Here is a 14,587-nt window from a genome sequence, read left to right as displayed (position 1 = left end):
GAGACTCACCCTCCCAGGGGGGTCTTCAATATCTGTTATGGGTGGATGTGGAGGCCTGCGCCATGTGCCAGTCAATTTTAATCATATAAAGCTGTCTCGGCCTCTCACTGAAGGAATGCCGGCTTTATATTTCACTCCTCCTCGCTCTGCTGTTGAGCCTGAAATCGGGTTTTGAATCATGTGTGGAAGTTTTATGAGAACAAAGGGCAGTCAGAAACCTTAAACTCCATCTGATATATGCAGGATGATACAGATTGAAGCATTTCTCTATCAACTTTCAATGTTAGAGCATACTTTCATTCTGCAGTTTGGAGTAATGGACGATGGGTATTTACATTCTTGAGACATCTTCATGAAAACAAGGTCTGGCAGTGCTTTCCTGAGTTGTTTACCATGAATTCTTGTTTTTCTTCTGCTTTCTATTTTAAACTGAGTGCCACAAACTCCTAAGCCCTCCCATACTGCTCTCCCCAACCTTGTCTTTCCCACTGTTTCCCCCAGTAGGCCACAATTACAAATCTTCCTCCCACCATATGGGCCAAATCCTATAATAGCTTGAGCTGAAAGAGGTGTGTTTGCTCACAGTCTCCATTCCTCATTCGCACAAAAATTACACGCATTAGTAGCTGTGGGACAAAGCAGGGCTAAAGAGGGGGGACCTCTTTTAGGCTGCAGTGTGAGATGGTGCTGGGCCGGAGAAGAAGCTGCTGTTTTGCATTGCAATAGGCTGATAGTGTGTATGGATGAAGTCATGGGGCTGGCTGGCCATCAAACAGAGCCTGAATGTGAAGGAGGCCGGGCTCCATGGCTAATTGTGTTACCCAGAGAAAGCCCGGGCCGTCCTGTTCTCAGCCATTGAGTGGAGGCGCTGGTTTGAAGCCTTTCAGGAAAAGGTAGAATGGTCCCCGGGTTACTGAATGGACCCTTCCAGAAACTGAGAATGGCTGAAAGACAAAACGAGAGGAGGAATGTGATTATTGGATTGGTCCCTCTTTCACAGAGAGTAAACTGTGTTGGCAAACATACAGTTGAAAGAGTTCACTGGTGCTTTTGAGAAACTGATACTGTCACAGCCGAATGTGTGGTGGTGCAACAATGGCGCTAAACCATGGTGAAAGAGTGAAAGTGTTCATCACTCCTTGGTGCTAACAATTCATGGCTATGGTCACGATCGGCTTTTGATTACCTTGTATTGATCCTTAATAGAAATCTATGTTTACCACTGTACTTTTTTGCTCTCAGCCACCTGGAGCCAGACTCACCAAAGGGGACTGACATTAATGACCTATCGAATGACCTCTTTTTATACAACTGCTGAAAACAAATCTCCCTCTTGCTATCAATCTATCGTCTTTCTTCTGTCTTTTTGTCCTTTTCCTTCACTTTTTTCTCTTTGCGGCAATAATTTACAAGGACCATGAAAATACTGAAAAACAGAGGATTTACACCCGCCATATAAGATTCTGTGTCTCTTGGACAGTTTGGTGGCGTCGCAGGATGAAGCACCAATAACCTGCTTGGCTCCCAGTATCATCTCCTCCACCTCGACTTTGCTGACCTTGGGTGCTGGGATATTTAACCACAGATATCCTTGAGCCCTGCTATTTTTATGTCTTTCCTAACCTTTTAAAAAATGTTCTACTCGGCCAGTGCCTCAGTTTATAATCTCCATCCATCTCTGTCGGCCGACAAATGCACCTCCGAAAGACATAATCGGATTTCGATGGCATTAAACAGCGAATAGCTGCAGTCATTGGACAACCTGCTAGTAACAGGTTTAGAGGGGAACACCACATTTGTCAAGTGTCAGGGCTGAGACCTAAACACCAGATATGGACATGTACTGTACACTTGCTCTCTAGTCTCGTAGGAATTTACACAAGCTGTTTAGATTGAGGGCGGGAGCTGTCTCATTTCATTTACTGTCAAGCTGGACTTACAAGTTAATAGGTTTCCTTAAGCCGAAATGAAGATTTTAAATGTAAACTCACTCAGGAACAGGACCTCTTGCCACAAGTTCATGAGCGTTTATTGACAAGTAAGAAATCAGAGAAAGTGTTTCCTTATGTACAAACTGTCTATTTCCTCCTGCCTGCCTAGTGAGTTGTGTTGCCTGTGTTCAGCTGGTGATATTCATTTCAGATGTCTGTATTGTTTGTTCTGGAAATGAGAAATATGTATCAGACACGAGGCGATGTCTCATTCATCACTGGCTCCCACTGTCCGACTATCTCTCCACTGAAGACAGATAGATATGGCAGAGTATTGTCTATGGCTGACACTGTTGTCAGAAACGGTCATTGTGGATGTGAATGCGTCTCATTCCCGGGACAGATAAAGCAGAGCCCTCTTTCTTTTCTCTGTAATTGTATTCCGTCTCCATGCACTGCTGGAGATGTAAGTACTAGATGATATGAGTAATGAAAGTCCTGAAATGAGATGCTTTCCTTTTTCAAGTGTCATGCACAAACTTGTTTGTAGCTGGTTGAGCGGGTGGATGGATTATTTGTGTGTGTTTGTGTGTGTGTGTGTGTGTGTTTAAGGAGGGGGAAACAGTGATCGGTAATCATTTGGAAGGGGGAAATGAGGCGCCTCATCAATCACAAGGTGTTCGTTAAAGGTTACGTCGCCACATCTGAGGGAACGTATTCAGCCTTAGCGAGGGGAATAAAAAAGTAATTATCCTTTATCATCAGCCAGAGGAGACTTGACATAATTAGGTTTTTTTGTTTGAAGTTGATTTGGGCTTCCTGTCCTTGGGGATTAAATATATCAGACAATCATTCGACTGTTCAGCACCCATCGGGCCGTACTCATCTCCTAACAAAACCTGAGACAGGAAGTTGTCCACAGCTCCCTCTTTCAGCCACGTCTATTGATCAGCCGTGACTATCTGCGTTCCACCTGAGCTCCTACAATTTATCTCTTGGTTCGACTGAATTCTGCTGGTTGTCATTTGTACTCTGTCTGAATGTGTTGCATCTTCATGACCTGACGTAAAATGCTTCCATTCCTACAATAACATGATGTGAGGTGGGGGGGTCGGGGGATGGCAGGGAAAAAGAATTTCCCTTCAGGCATCAATAAAGTATCACACTGTACATTAATAAAGCTATGTTATTATTGGTAGGGCCACATTACTCAGACCTCATTTTCACAATAGCTCCATCTTTGTAATTAAATAGTACATATCAATTTCGAAATGGACATGCAGTATGCTCTGATGGTGGAAATGCTGCTGTTCACAATTGCTTGTGTTTTACTGTTTTGTTATATTGATCCAGAAAATGGTTAGTAGTTAGTGTTGCTAATTAATTTAATTGTCTTTTTTGTCTTTCTGCCTATAATCCGAGTTTCACCCGCTGTCCTTCTTTGTTAACCCTTTAACAAATGTTAACTTGACCCTTGTGAATTAGACCCTTATTTTTAAGGCAAGGTTACCTTGTAAGACTGCTGGATTCTCAAGATCACAACATCATGTGAGAATCCATCTTGTCAGGCTTCAAGTTTTGCACTTGTGTCTGAACCACTGGTGGTTCGGACCAATCAGCGTTGCAAATCCAGCTGTCTCGCAAAGTAAGATGGTGATAGATGAATGGTTCATCCAATCACCTGCCAAGGATTTTTTGAATGTGCCTGCTCTTATCCAAAAAATTTCCATGGACGACTTCTCAAATGGGTCTGTGTAACAAACCATCTGGCCTGTCAGGTTAAAGACAAGGCATTATTGTTGAAAATGACCACAAGAAATGAAGAGATGAGTCTAATCTCTTGTAAAGACACATACCGTATATTTCATGTTTATACATGTATCCATGTAACTTTTCATTGCTTTAGCAGTCTGTGAAAGTTTTACATAGTCCTTCACAATCAGTAGCATAAATTAGGTTTTTAAAAGTTTTACATTTGGCTTTTTGTTGCAATTAAATGTTTTATTGATTGTTAGATTTATCACTGTTGCCACCTCGATGAATACTCAAGGTAACTACACTTAAGACTGATAGATTCATATGTCACACCATCTGTCTACAACTTTACTTTAAAAGTGCAGGCAAATTTGTTTTAACCGACAACTACCAGTGTAAATAACAGTCCTCAGACATCCTGGCCACAGAGCCAGCTGTAATGATTTTGAATTACAGGAGGACAAGGACAAGGTGGCTTCTCATCCCACCATCATGAAGCTTCTAATTACCTGCCATCTCCCTTTGTCTCGTGGATTTCACGCTGGGTTGTAAAGGCAGAGAGAAAGAGATAGAGGAGAAGAAGAGTTATGGAAAAGGTGGCAGAATGAAGGAAGGGGGTTGAGAGACTGTAAGAGAAAGAGAGAGTGAAAGCCAAGTGAAAATCCATATACATGATTTATACTAGTGCGACTGTGCGCAGTAGGCAGGAGTTATCTTTTATTTATGAGGGCATCAGCGGCAAAGCGCCCAGATGTTAAGCTGTGTAGGGATCTCATCTAGCTAGAGTCGCTCTCTGGCAATAAAGCTAGAAGGTAGGCTGTTCGGAGCTGGGGAGGGCTGCGTAAGGATATGTGTGGAAGAGATAGACGAAGCTTTGTCCTCTTTGACAGAAAGCTTTAGGCTAGATAGTTGTGGCTGTAAGCGAGAGCCTTAAAACTTCAGTTAGATTTGTTACAATTTGTTAAACTAGAAACCCATGATAGAAAAAAAAACCTGAAGTGCTAATGGAGTCATTTACTGGACTGGCTCATTTTCCACTGCTCCATTATTTATCTGTAGAAGACAAGACACGTGTTTTTTTTTCTCCTCTGTCAACAGCTCATCAAAGAGACGCTGAGGATTCATTATGGAAATGAAGCCCTCATTGTCAACCTCTGCAAATCAGATGCAAGATCTCCACACTGAGCATCATCATCATCAATCTAACCTCACATTAACATGGCCTGGATATGAAAAACATGCCTCGTACTCTAATAGCACTAATAAAGATGGTTGCTAATGTTGTACCGCAGCCACCCATGGGTGGAGGTTGCCGACAGGATGGCTCACACTTTACATGTTTCTAAAGTCAAAAGCTGTTTTTTTTGTAACATGGCAGTGTTGGTGACAAATGTCTCACAGCCTCAGGGCCAAGTGCAGAGAGATTTGTGAACTGTAACAGAAAGGGAAAGGTTACGCTCTGACCAGGTCACCCAAACCCTCCAGCAACCCAGCGGGTGCAGCAGTTGTGTTAGTTTAACTGTAGCTTCTATACAGCTCCAGCAGTTTTGGTTGGCCGTAACCACATTTCAAGCGTCATATAACCCCAGTGTGTTCATTTCATCACATACAAGCACAATAAGCCCTCGTGCTGCTTTTGAGCTTCTCTGCAGTGTGTACAGTATGGCTCTGGTTCTGCCTGCTCCTTATAATGGAGGCTGTGATTATATTTACCAAACCAGCCTAGCCCTGCAATGTCAATGAAGATCTCATCCATCGGCTATGAAATAAAATAATAATGGACTGTCTGTGTAGATGACCTTGAGGAGTGACTGAAATGAGACAAAATAAAAGGCAGTATGACTGAAAATATTTAGTATCAGCTTAGGAAAACAAGTTTGGTGTCTTCGCAGGGAGACCATGGGGTGCGATGGGGGTTGTTAACTTGCCCTTCCACCTCTGCTCCATTATCTCAATTGAAGCAGTTAGTTACAGTAAATGGACAGTATTAACGTGACACTTCTTGGCTCCTGAAGCAGGTGCTTATATAAAACGCTTTCAATTCCAGTGCTGAGCTGAGGCTTCTTAATAGCTCAGTCCCTATTAGCAATTACTGGAAATGAAGTAGGTTTTGCCAAAGTGTTCTTTACTGCCAGTTTGGGATTTTAAAGTATCTTAATCTACGTTAAAGAGATCAAAAGGGGAATGAAGGGATCCCCAAACATTTCCAGTTTTCCACATGAGTAACCAGGGGCATCCAAACTGTTACATGCTTGATAACAGAAATCCATATAGCTTTCACGTCAGCTTTCTGCTGCTGCTGATGAAAGGTATAATCTCAGTTCCTGACAAATAGGGACTGTCGTCTGTCTGCTGGAGGAGCGTTTCAGTGTGTGCATGTGTGTATGTGTGTGCATGTGTAACACAGCAAGCTGAACGCAGGCAGACAAAGAGCCACTCCCTACTGGATGTGGAAGGCTGTTGTGTAGATGCACATCATGCTGAAACACTGAGGAAAGGCTGTGTCTCCTAAAATAAAAATAATATTCCACAGCACAGGGGAGGTAGTGTAATATATGACATTTTATTGTTTATCTTCTATCATGAGACTCTTTTTAATATCAGGAACTGTGATGCACAGTTTTCTAGTCTAAATTAACACAGACAGATCTCTCTCAGAATGATTGATAACAAAGGTTCCTGTTTGACTTCTCATCACTGCAAATGTGAACATCAATTAAAGAACTAGAGGTGATTTTTCTTACCTAAATATTTATAGTTACATACATCAATATCAGAAGAGTGTCTACCAGTTAATTATTTTTCCATATCGCCCAGTCACAGCCAGTATTTTGTTAAATTTGAGCTCCCCGACTCTGGCAGACATATCTCAGGACTGAGGAAATGCAGATAAACACAAGTTTAATTCAATAATACTGGAAAGCATACAGGTAGTAATAGTATTGTATCTAGATTTTACTGGAAAGCTGAAGTTTTCATCCTTGTCATATTTTCACTAGATACAGTTTGGTTGGGAAGTTGTTATAATATTGCTAAATTACAAACCTCATCAGACTTTATATCCGCAAATGATGAAACATAGTGGTGCTGGTATCATTAAACTCGCTTCTTGCAGAGAGTTAGATGTGAGGGTTAGCTTAGCTTAGCATAAAGACTGGCAGCAGGGGAAAACAGCTAGCCTGGCTCTGTCCAACAAAATCCTGCTACCAGCGCCTCTAAAGCTCACTAATTAGCATGTAATCCCAGTTTGTCCAATCTGTATAAAAAACAAACTGTAAAAATGACAGTTTGTGGTTTTATGGGATGTTATATGAGGGACTATTTCTTGGCCAGGAGCAGAGACTTCCCGGACAGTAACAAGACTCCAGGAGAAAATTTGAATAAAGGAAAGTGAATTATAAATATTTAATTGAATAGTAATGGCATTCAATTTCAGCTGTCAAATACAATTTTAATTCATTTATTCAGCAATTTATTTGACATAAATCAGCAGTTCAATATGAACATGACAAGTTCAAATATATGTAAATACAATCTGACATTAATCTCCTTCCACCACCCTTCACTTCAGAACCCACCTGCCCTCTATTACCTCACTTTCTCACTTCCAATAAGAAATATGTGGGAAAGACAAACCATAAGAAGCAAATATGCAGCAGCGGACGTTAAATCAGATAAGAATGGAGGAAATGTTTAGATCAAGCTGCAGCGAGCCTAACCTATAGCCAGGCTGCTGTTATTATATCACCACTCACCAGACAGCACATCAGCCAGCATGGCATTTACTCCCCATGGAACCCCCCATTATCATAATATCCCTGGGTTTAGCACCCCATCCCAAAGGCCAATGAGGTCTCCATCTCACCACTCTAATAATGGAAAGTGCCTTAAAGCCCCACAAGACCTCCAGGTCTAGCCTGCTTAGTACTGGGCCATTAGGAATATTGTGAGGGAATGTGATACATGTGCATCTGTGTTTCGAGTGTGTGATTGTGTATACAGTATAAAAGCAGGGACAGATGTGAGATGGGAATAATTCATTTGCAGTAAATGGGATTTCAGTAGGAGCTTGTGTTGTTGACAGTTTACTGTAGCCGCCTACCGCGGTGTGAATTATTAAACAGCTTTGAATTCCTATTAGTGGTTGTGACAGTAGAGCATTCCAGACAAAGAGCTGGACTCACAAACAGCTCCCACACACACACACACCAAAAAAACCTCAGAGAAACAGTTACATGTTACTGAACTCTTTCTCATAATCACACAAAACTGGGCAAAAAAAACCCCACGCTAACTCCAACACATTTTTGGAAATTTGTTTCGAGCAAATTAAATTAGTATTCACACATTTAAAGTAAAACAGAATTTAAATGGGGCTCAACATCAACTCCTCGCAGCCTGGCTACACACACACAGAAAACAAATACACACATATAACCACCAAGACTGAGGAAACAGCACTTCGCAAGTCACAGCAAGCCTTAATTTAATTTCCCAATGTTTGCTTTGACGTGAGACAAGGTCATTTGCATTTCTGCTCTGAGTGTTTTTTTAAGCTGCTTCTCAGCCCACCAGTAGAGCAGAGACACACGCAGGACAAGGGAGAGGCACAAATAGGTTTAAATTTTAAAAAGCATTGTGCGGCTCTGTGAATGTGTGTGTTGCAACTGCTCGAGGTTGTCTGTGTCTACGTCTTTGTCTGTCTCATTATACAGATACACAAGGTTACAGCGGCTGCCTGCTGGGTGTCAGTGTGTGTTTGGTGCAGTGTTTTACTGTCTGTTCTCAGCTTGCCACATGAACATGGGCATCGCGGACAGGACTATTAAAAGCCAAGGTGCGCTCTCGACCGAACTGCCTGTCAACGTGATTGGTTGGCTGTTTGTAATTGATGGAGCCTGGCCCACAGGCCAGCCACCTAAATCCATACAGACGGTTGGGAAGGATGAGATGGCAGTGGGAACATGGGCAGCAAGAAAACTATTACACACACACGCACACACACATGCAAACACACACACACACCCCCTACTCCTTGTTTAAATGGCTCCCCACTGTTTAAGACCCCATCGATCAGTTAGTGAGCGTGTGGCATTTTGACTTAAACCGTGCATGGATAATGGGCCTGGCAGGCATCATACAGATAGTGGGACAGCAGCCCAAGGAATTGGCAGAAGGGGGGCTCATTAATCTAGAGGCGTGCCGTCATGCCGTGACATTGCCAACAGGCTGCAGCTGGATTGAGGAGCATCTGGAGCACACCCTCCCATCACTGGTCCACCCCTCCTTTGGAGCAGTGGTCTGGTCTGGTCTGGTTCATTTTACTGCCAAGGCAGATGGTACGTTGGGGGGTACAGGCTGGGCATGAGATGTGCATGGGCAGTGATGTGGGTGATGGAAGCACACAGACATGCTTTGGCTTGCGTTGGGCATACTGGTCATATTTACTTAGTGAGGGAGTGTAATGTGGGGTTCATGGTTGTGCATTTTGGGTGCCATTATGGGGCTGGACATGGGGAAGTTTTGGGAATTGATAGCCTGTAGAGACTTTCTGCATAAAGCCGGGATCAGGCTACCCAATGTCCTGAAATTGACCTGATCCAACAGATGGACAGCACTGGGCATGACAATTTGTGCTTTTATCCTGTGTAGTGTGTCATAGGACAATGAGGATGCGTCTCATGGCCAATTGACTAGCATGTCAGAATTTCTTTGCATGCGCCTGGTTTGACAGCTTCTACAACGTGCTCTGTGATTCTTTGGATGCTGTGGTTGTTGATATTCCTGATCAAATCCTTGCAGGACCATGATCACCTAATCTAATATAGCGACCATCTTGAAAGACATAAATGTCAAGCAGTCTGATCATTGCATAGGTTATATGCACCCTTAAAGCATGCAGAAGGTAATGTCTACAACTCTAAAAAGATGCATGTCACACTGGTAGGTACTACTGGGAAGAATCCAGCAAAGCAATTATTGGCCAGTTGGCTTTACAGATGGTTTTATGGTGATATTTAATCCACACATTCATCACACTCTGCTGTCCAGATCTCTGAGTGCAGGTCTGCATATTCAGTTTGTCTTGTCTGTTCAATCAATGACAGCCCTGACGGGGTCTCTCACCTCTGTCTGGTTCTGCTCCTGCAAAATCACACCGTCATTACAGACTAAACACACACTCAGTGGTTCCCAAACTCAGACATCAATAAACTAATCACACACACAGTACAAGCCAAACGCCACGTCAATGAGCCGCAATTGCAAATGTCAACGCTAATGAATGTAAATGTATTCAGTGTAAACCTACACACACCAGTTGAACTGTTGGAGGGCAGAAAGGTGGAACTGTGAGCAGAGAGATGCGCTGTCTCTCAACCAGATGGCTTGGATTCAGTTTGACAATCATCCTCACTGCTGATGTGTCCTTGAGCAAGACTCTTGACTCTCTACCAGATCCAGGGTGCTTTCTTGTAGCTGAGCCTGATCTCTGACCTTCAAGTGGACATGGGAAAAAAACTTGTCTTTTGTTATAATGGTATCTGACTCAATAGTTTTGTTGTCTTTTCTAATTATAAGGATTCTTTTCTGCACATACACAGTCTCAGCACATCACCTCTCATTAGCCAAGATGGGCACCAAATTGAGCTGCTTAATTATCCCAAAACAGAGTGAGAGGAAAATTGCTAATGACAGGGAACACAATCCAGATTAAAATAGAGCATACACGCAAGCTTCTGTGTGTGCTCTTGTGCACACATACTGTATATCTGCGTATGTTTAGCCAGAGCTGATTCTTCTAAATACAAAGTGTTGATGAGGATAATCTGGACTACATATGGCTGCATCCTTGTAAACAGCAGACAGTTGCATCCTAATTAACCCACAAAATTAGAAAAACAGGAGGCCACAGTTTGCGCGGGTGTGCTGGACCAGTGCTATCAAAGAGAAACCTTATTGCAGTCTCATTGCTGGGACCCGAACTGTGGAAGGAGACATTTGATAGGCTGACTGTTCTCGCCACGGTGAGGATCCTCTGAGCCAGTCCTGTATTGTATAATCTCAGTGGGGGGAATTGTGGAGGAGAGACAGTGATGGTCTCATAACTGCTTTTTAGTGCATGCTAATGGATAATTAGGCATTTCATGACTAAAGCTGCATGGTTATTCTCATTACATGCTACTCAGTACTCCCAGAGTGCCGTAGTGTTATGCTGAGGATGGGGAGAAGTCGCACAGTGAGAAAGCCCAGCTTGGTTTTCAGTGTCTCACTGGAAAGTGTTATATTTAGTCTGTTTCTACAATCTAAACGCTAACTGTATTAGTTGGTTATTCATAGCTGTTGGATTTAATGGTTTGATAATAGGAACACCCCCATCTTACTTTCAATGGATGTTTATTTGACTGTTCAAAGTCTTTCTCTCTGACATGATAGAGGCCCTATAGATGCTTCTGTCAGCTTAAGTCCTCACCCAGGCTCTGGGTCATTAAAATGCTGTCTGTCAAACACCCTCCAAATTAGACACAGCACCATTACATTTAAAGGGACAGTGTGTGTGTCCCTTGGAGTCTGTGTGTGTTTAAGAGAGAGAGATTGGGGGGTCGGGGGTTTTCTGCTGTTGCTTAGAGATAAAGCTGCAAATGGAGTAGCCACTGAAGATGTTAACCAGTCTTTGTGCTGTGTGATGAACACCCCAGTTATCATGATAATATGACACAAGGGAACCCAACACAGTGTTTATGTGAGTTTGTGATCAGTGTGTGTGTGTGTGTGTGTGTGTGTGTGTGTGTGTGTGTGTGTGCAGGCACACAGGGTCACAGGGGCCTGTAATAACAGAAATCTTGTGTGTTTTTCTTGGTTTCGGTTTGCCGTGTCACTGTCCTTAAACATGGGGGTTTTCCAGACCCGCATGAGATGCTTTTGGGATGAGGGAATGTTTGTACACAGTGGAGATGTTAGGTGCTGCTTTAGGATCTTAGTAACTAGGGCTGTGCCTTGTTATTAAAGCATGACCAGTCAGCTTTGCACCTGGCTTTGTCTCCTGCCTATTCATCCTCTCACAGGCAGCGTGACAAGCAAGTGGCCCTGTTCCTCCCTTTGGTTGAGAATAGCTGCAGCTCCAAAAGAGAGCAGAATTTTTAAAATGTTTTCCTTATATTGAGTTTTTTCTCCCCTTGAGCTACAAGTGCCAAAAGGCCACAGAGACTATTTGAGTGGAGATAAAACTGTGTATGGCTGTGTGTTTGCCTGTTGAAATCTTAGATTAATGCTTTTATAAGATCATTTATATCATAACTTCAACATATTACTGGATGACCACATTTTAAAATTTACACCAGAGAGTTTCTACAGGTGTGTTTGTATGTAGCTTGCATAAAATTTAAAAAAAATATTGGGAAACAGAGCATTGTGCACGCTCATAAAAACACGCACTAAACCAGCTCCTGGAGGGAGACAACAGCTCTATTTACGCTGCTCTGCTTTCCTCACTATTCTCTCATAGCAGCTTGCTAGTGTGTGCGATCACCTCACCATGCCAGCTGAGCGGCCGGTCCCAGCGGCAACCAGTGGACAGAGATCTGCACTCAAGCACAAAAGTACCAACCAACTGTTCAATTTTGGCCAATTGAAGCCAAACCCAGACTTGGGAGATTAGTAGGATTCAGACTGATGAGTTTGATCTCCCAGTGTTATACCCAGCGACCTCCCCGCCAAGCCCCCACCCACCCAGTTCACCTCTCTGACCTCACATCCCAGGGCGATGATGAGTTTCTCTCCTCCTCCTGACAATTTGCTCAGCGGGCTGGCCTGAACAAGAGGTGTGAACTGGCAGAAATTGCATCCCTTTCCACGCCAAATATGCTTGCGAGTGAATTACAGCTTGTGTTCAGTGGCGGCTGAGGTATATTCAGATTTTTGCTTTTGTCGGGTGGAAACATCAACAGCATCAAGATCAGTGGAACTAAAATAGAGACAAATTAACTGGATTCAGCCGATCAGGATTCGTAGTAGTATTTGGACCCCTTCTGTCATACTCTGAAAACTTTTACCTAAACGCTTTTGTCACAATTACCCAACCATTACACTCACACTAACATTCTCTCACTGTGAGTCCACTCCACCTATCAGCGTGTTGTGATTGTTGTGATTGAAGGACAATCAACATGTCTGTGTGTGTATTTGTAGGGGAGGCGGTGTTCAAATTGAGTTTTGAAACCATGCGGGGCAAACCAGAGGGGTGCAACCAATCAGAGAACAGTGGTGTTTGCAATTATGGGCACACCTTGTGTGTGTGTGTGTGTTGACATACAATACTATAAATGATTCATGATGCCATTACGTTCTGTGAAGCACTCCAAAAGGATAAGCAAGCTGTCAGCAAAACAAAGGATACTGAGTCTGTGGGAGGTGTTTTTTAGTTTTCATAATAATTCAGCATCAAATTTCAACTATGTGGCCTACAAATAATGATACAGGAAGGTGTTGGTGTTGGTTAAAAACAGTTAAGTGCCTTTAGTCCATGATCTTTAGATTCCATCTTTTCTTTTTTAATTTTTGCCTTTTAGCTTTCTCCACTACATTTAAATGTGCTATTTGATCTATTTGAAATATATGCTTTAAACACACTCTAACAGTAATATACAATAACTTATCCTTCTCTTTACTACAGTTTCAGCTTTGCCCGAGTTACCACCATCTCTAGATACTTTCTCTGTCTGTCTGTCTGTCTGTCAGGCTGTCAGTTTTGGTATGATACATAGATGCTCAGAGAGCAAAACAATAAGCATGTGTTATTAGGTCCCGGAGTCACGCCTGAGTGAACAGAGGTCACCCTTTGACCCTCACCACTGACACCCTGCGTGTGTGTGTGTGTGATCACATGAAAGACAGACAGAGGATGAAGCATTAAATAAAGGAGAGTGAGGCAGACCGTTCCTAAGAAGGGCCAATGCACATGCACACAAAGGCCATTGTGTGCGTGTGCGTGCGTGTGTGTGTGTGTGAGGAGCTCAACCACCGCTGCTCTGACTGCTTTCATGAAGGCTGCTGAAACTAAGGAAATGCTTTCACCACATTAACGCTCCTCTCCATTGTGTCTCGGTGGTCTTCTTGATTACCTCTCTGGTCAACCTCGTTACCTAAGCCCTCATTTACAGATCTGAAAGCATGTGATCGATTGAAGGAGAGACGGAGGCCATTTAACAGCAAAGGCTGAAGGCAGATTTGTGATTGGCTCCTTAGATTAAATAAGAGATGTGAGTGATTAAAGAGCAGGATGAATGCTCTGGCTTTGAGCAAGAAACTACAGAAGTCTGATGAGAAGACACAGGGCGAGGTTGAGGGGAACTGCTAAAGTCCCTTTCTTGCTCCATTAGCACGAGCAGTGCTGCAAGAGATGTCATTAAAATGTGTGTGTGTGTGTGTGTACTTGTATGTGTGTGTGCACCTAAGTGTCATAGTTGGCAGAGGGAGGAAGGGAGAAGCTCATTAAAGATGTAAGAGATGCAAGATCAAAGAGTTTTAAAAGAATACACTGAGTCGAGGAGAGACCGACAAACACCAAAATAATCAAAATGATCCTGGTAGATCATTTCACTTCTCCATATATGTGAAATATCAGATGATGGGTTGGAAGAGGAAAATGGCACAAACAAAACAAATAACAGGAAAGGAGAGTAAAAGTCAGGTAGCCCGCCCTCACAAGATGCACTCTCTACTCTTTCTGTCTGCAGGCCCTGCAAAGCCGGGCAGACTAACCAACAAAAACAAACATTATAAATCAGTGATAGGACCTGGAGCCTGTACTACAAAGCAGTACTACTACGAAGCCGGCTATCAACTCAGTCAACTCTGGGTTTTCCCGTCTAGCTACAAGCATGTTCATGTGAAAGAGGCGGTGT

The 14,587-nt window shown here is 43.0% G+C and overlaps 1 protein-coding gene across 3 annotated transcripts in view; it reads left to right on the top strand.

Annotated features, from left to right (window-relative positions):
* Positions 1-14,587, top strand: part of LOC121909600 (transmembrane protein 211) — a 93,375-nt gene that overhangs the window by 63,009 nt on the left and 15,779 nt on the right. The window contains exon 4 of one of the 3 annotated variants that reach the window (XM_042430091.1): positions 4,785-5,123. The exons of the other annotated variants lie outside the window; for them this stretch is intronic. Coding sequence (XP_042286025.1) covers positions 4,785-4,822 — 38 coding nt within the window. The 3' untranslated portion in view covers positions 4,823-5,123. Of the gene's footprint in view, positions 1-4,784; positions 5,124-14,587 lie in introns of those variants that run through there. 3 annotated transcript variants of the gene reach the window in all.

Source organism: Thunnus maccoyii, chromosome 13 (genome assembly GCF_910596095.1).
Source record: "Thunnus maccoyii chromosome 13, fThuMac1.1, whole genome shotgun sequence".
Taxonomy (NCBI): Eukaryota; Metazoa; Chordata; class Actinopteri; order Scombriformes; family Scombridae; genus Thunnus; species Thunnus maccoyii.
This window is presented reverse-complemented; position numbering and strand designations above follow the sequence as displayed.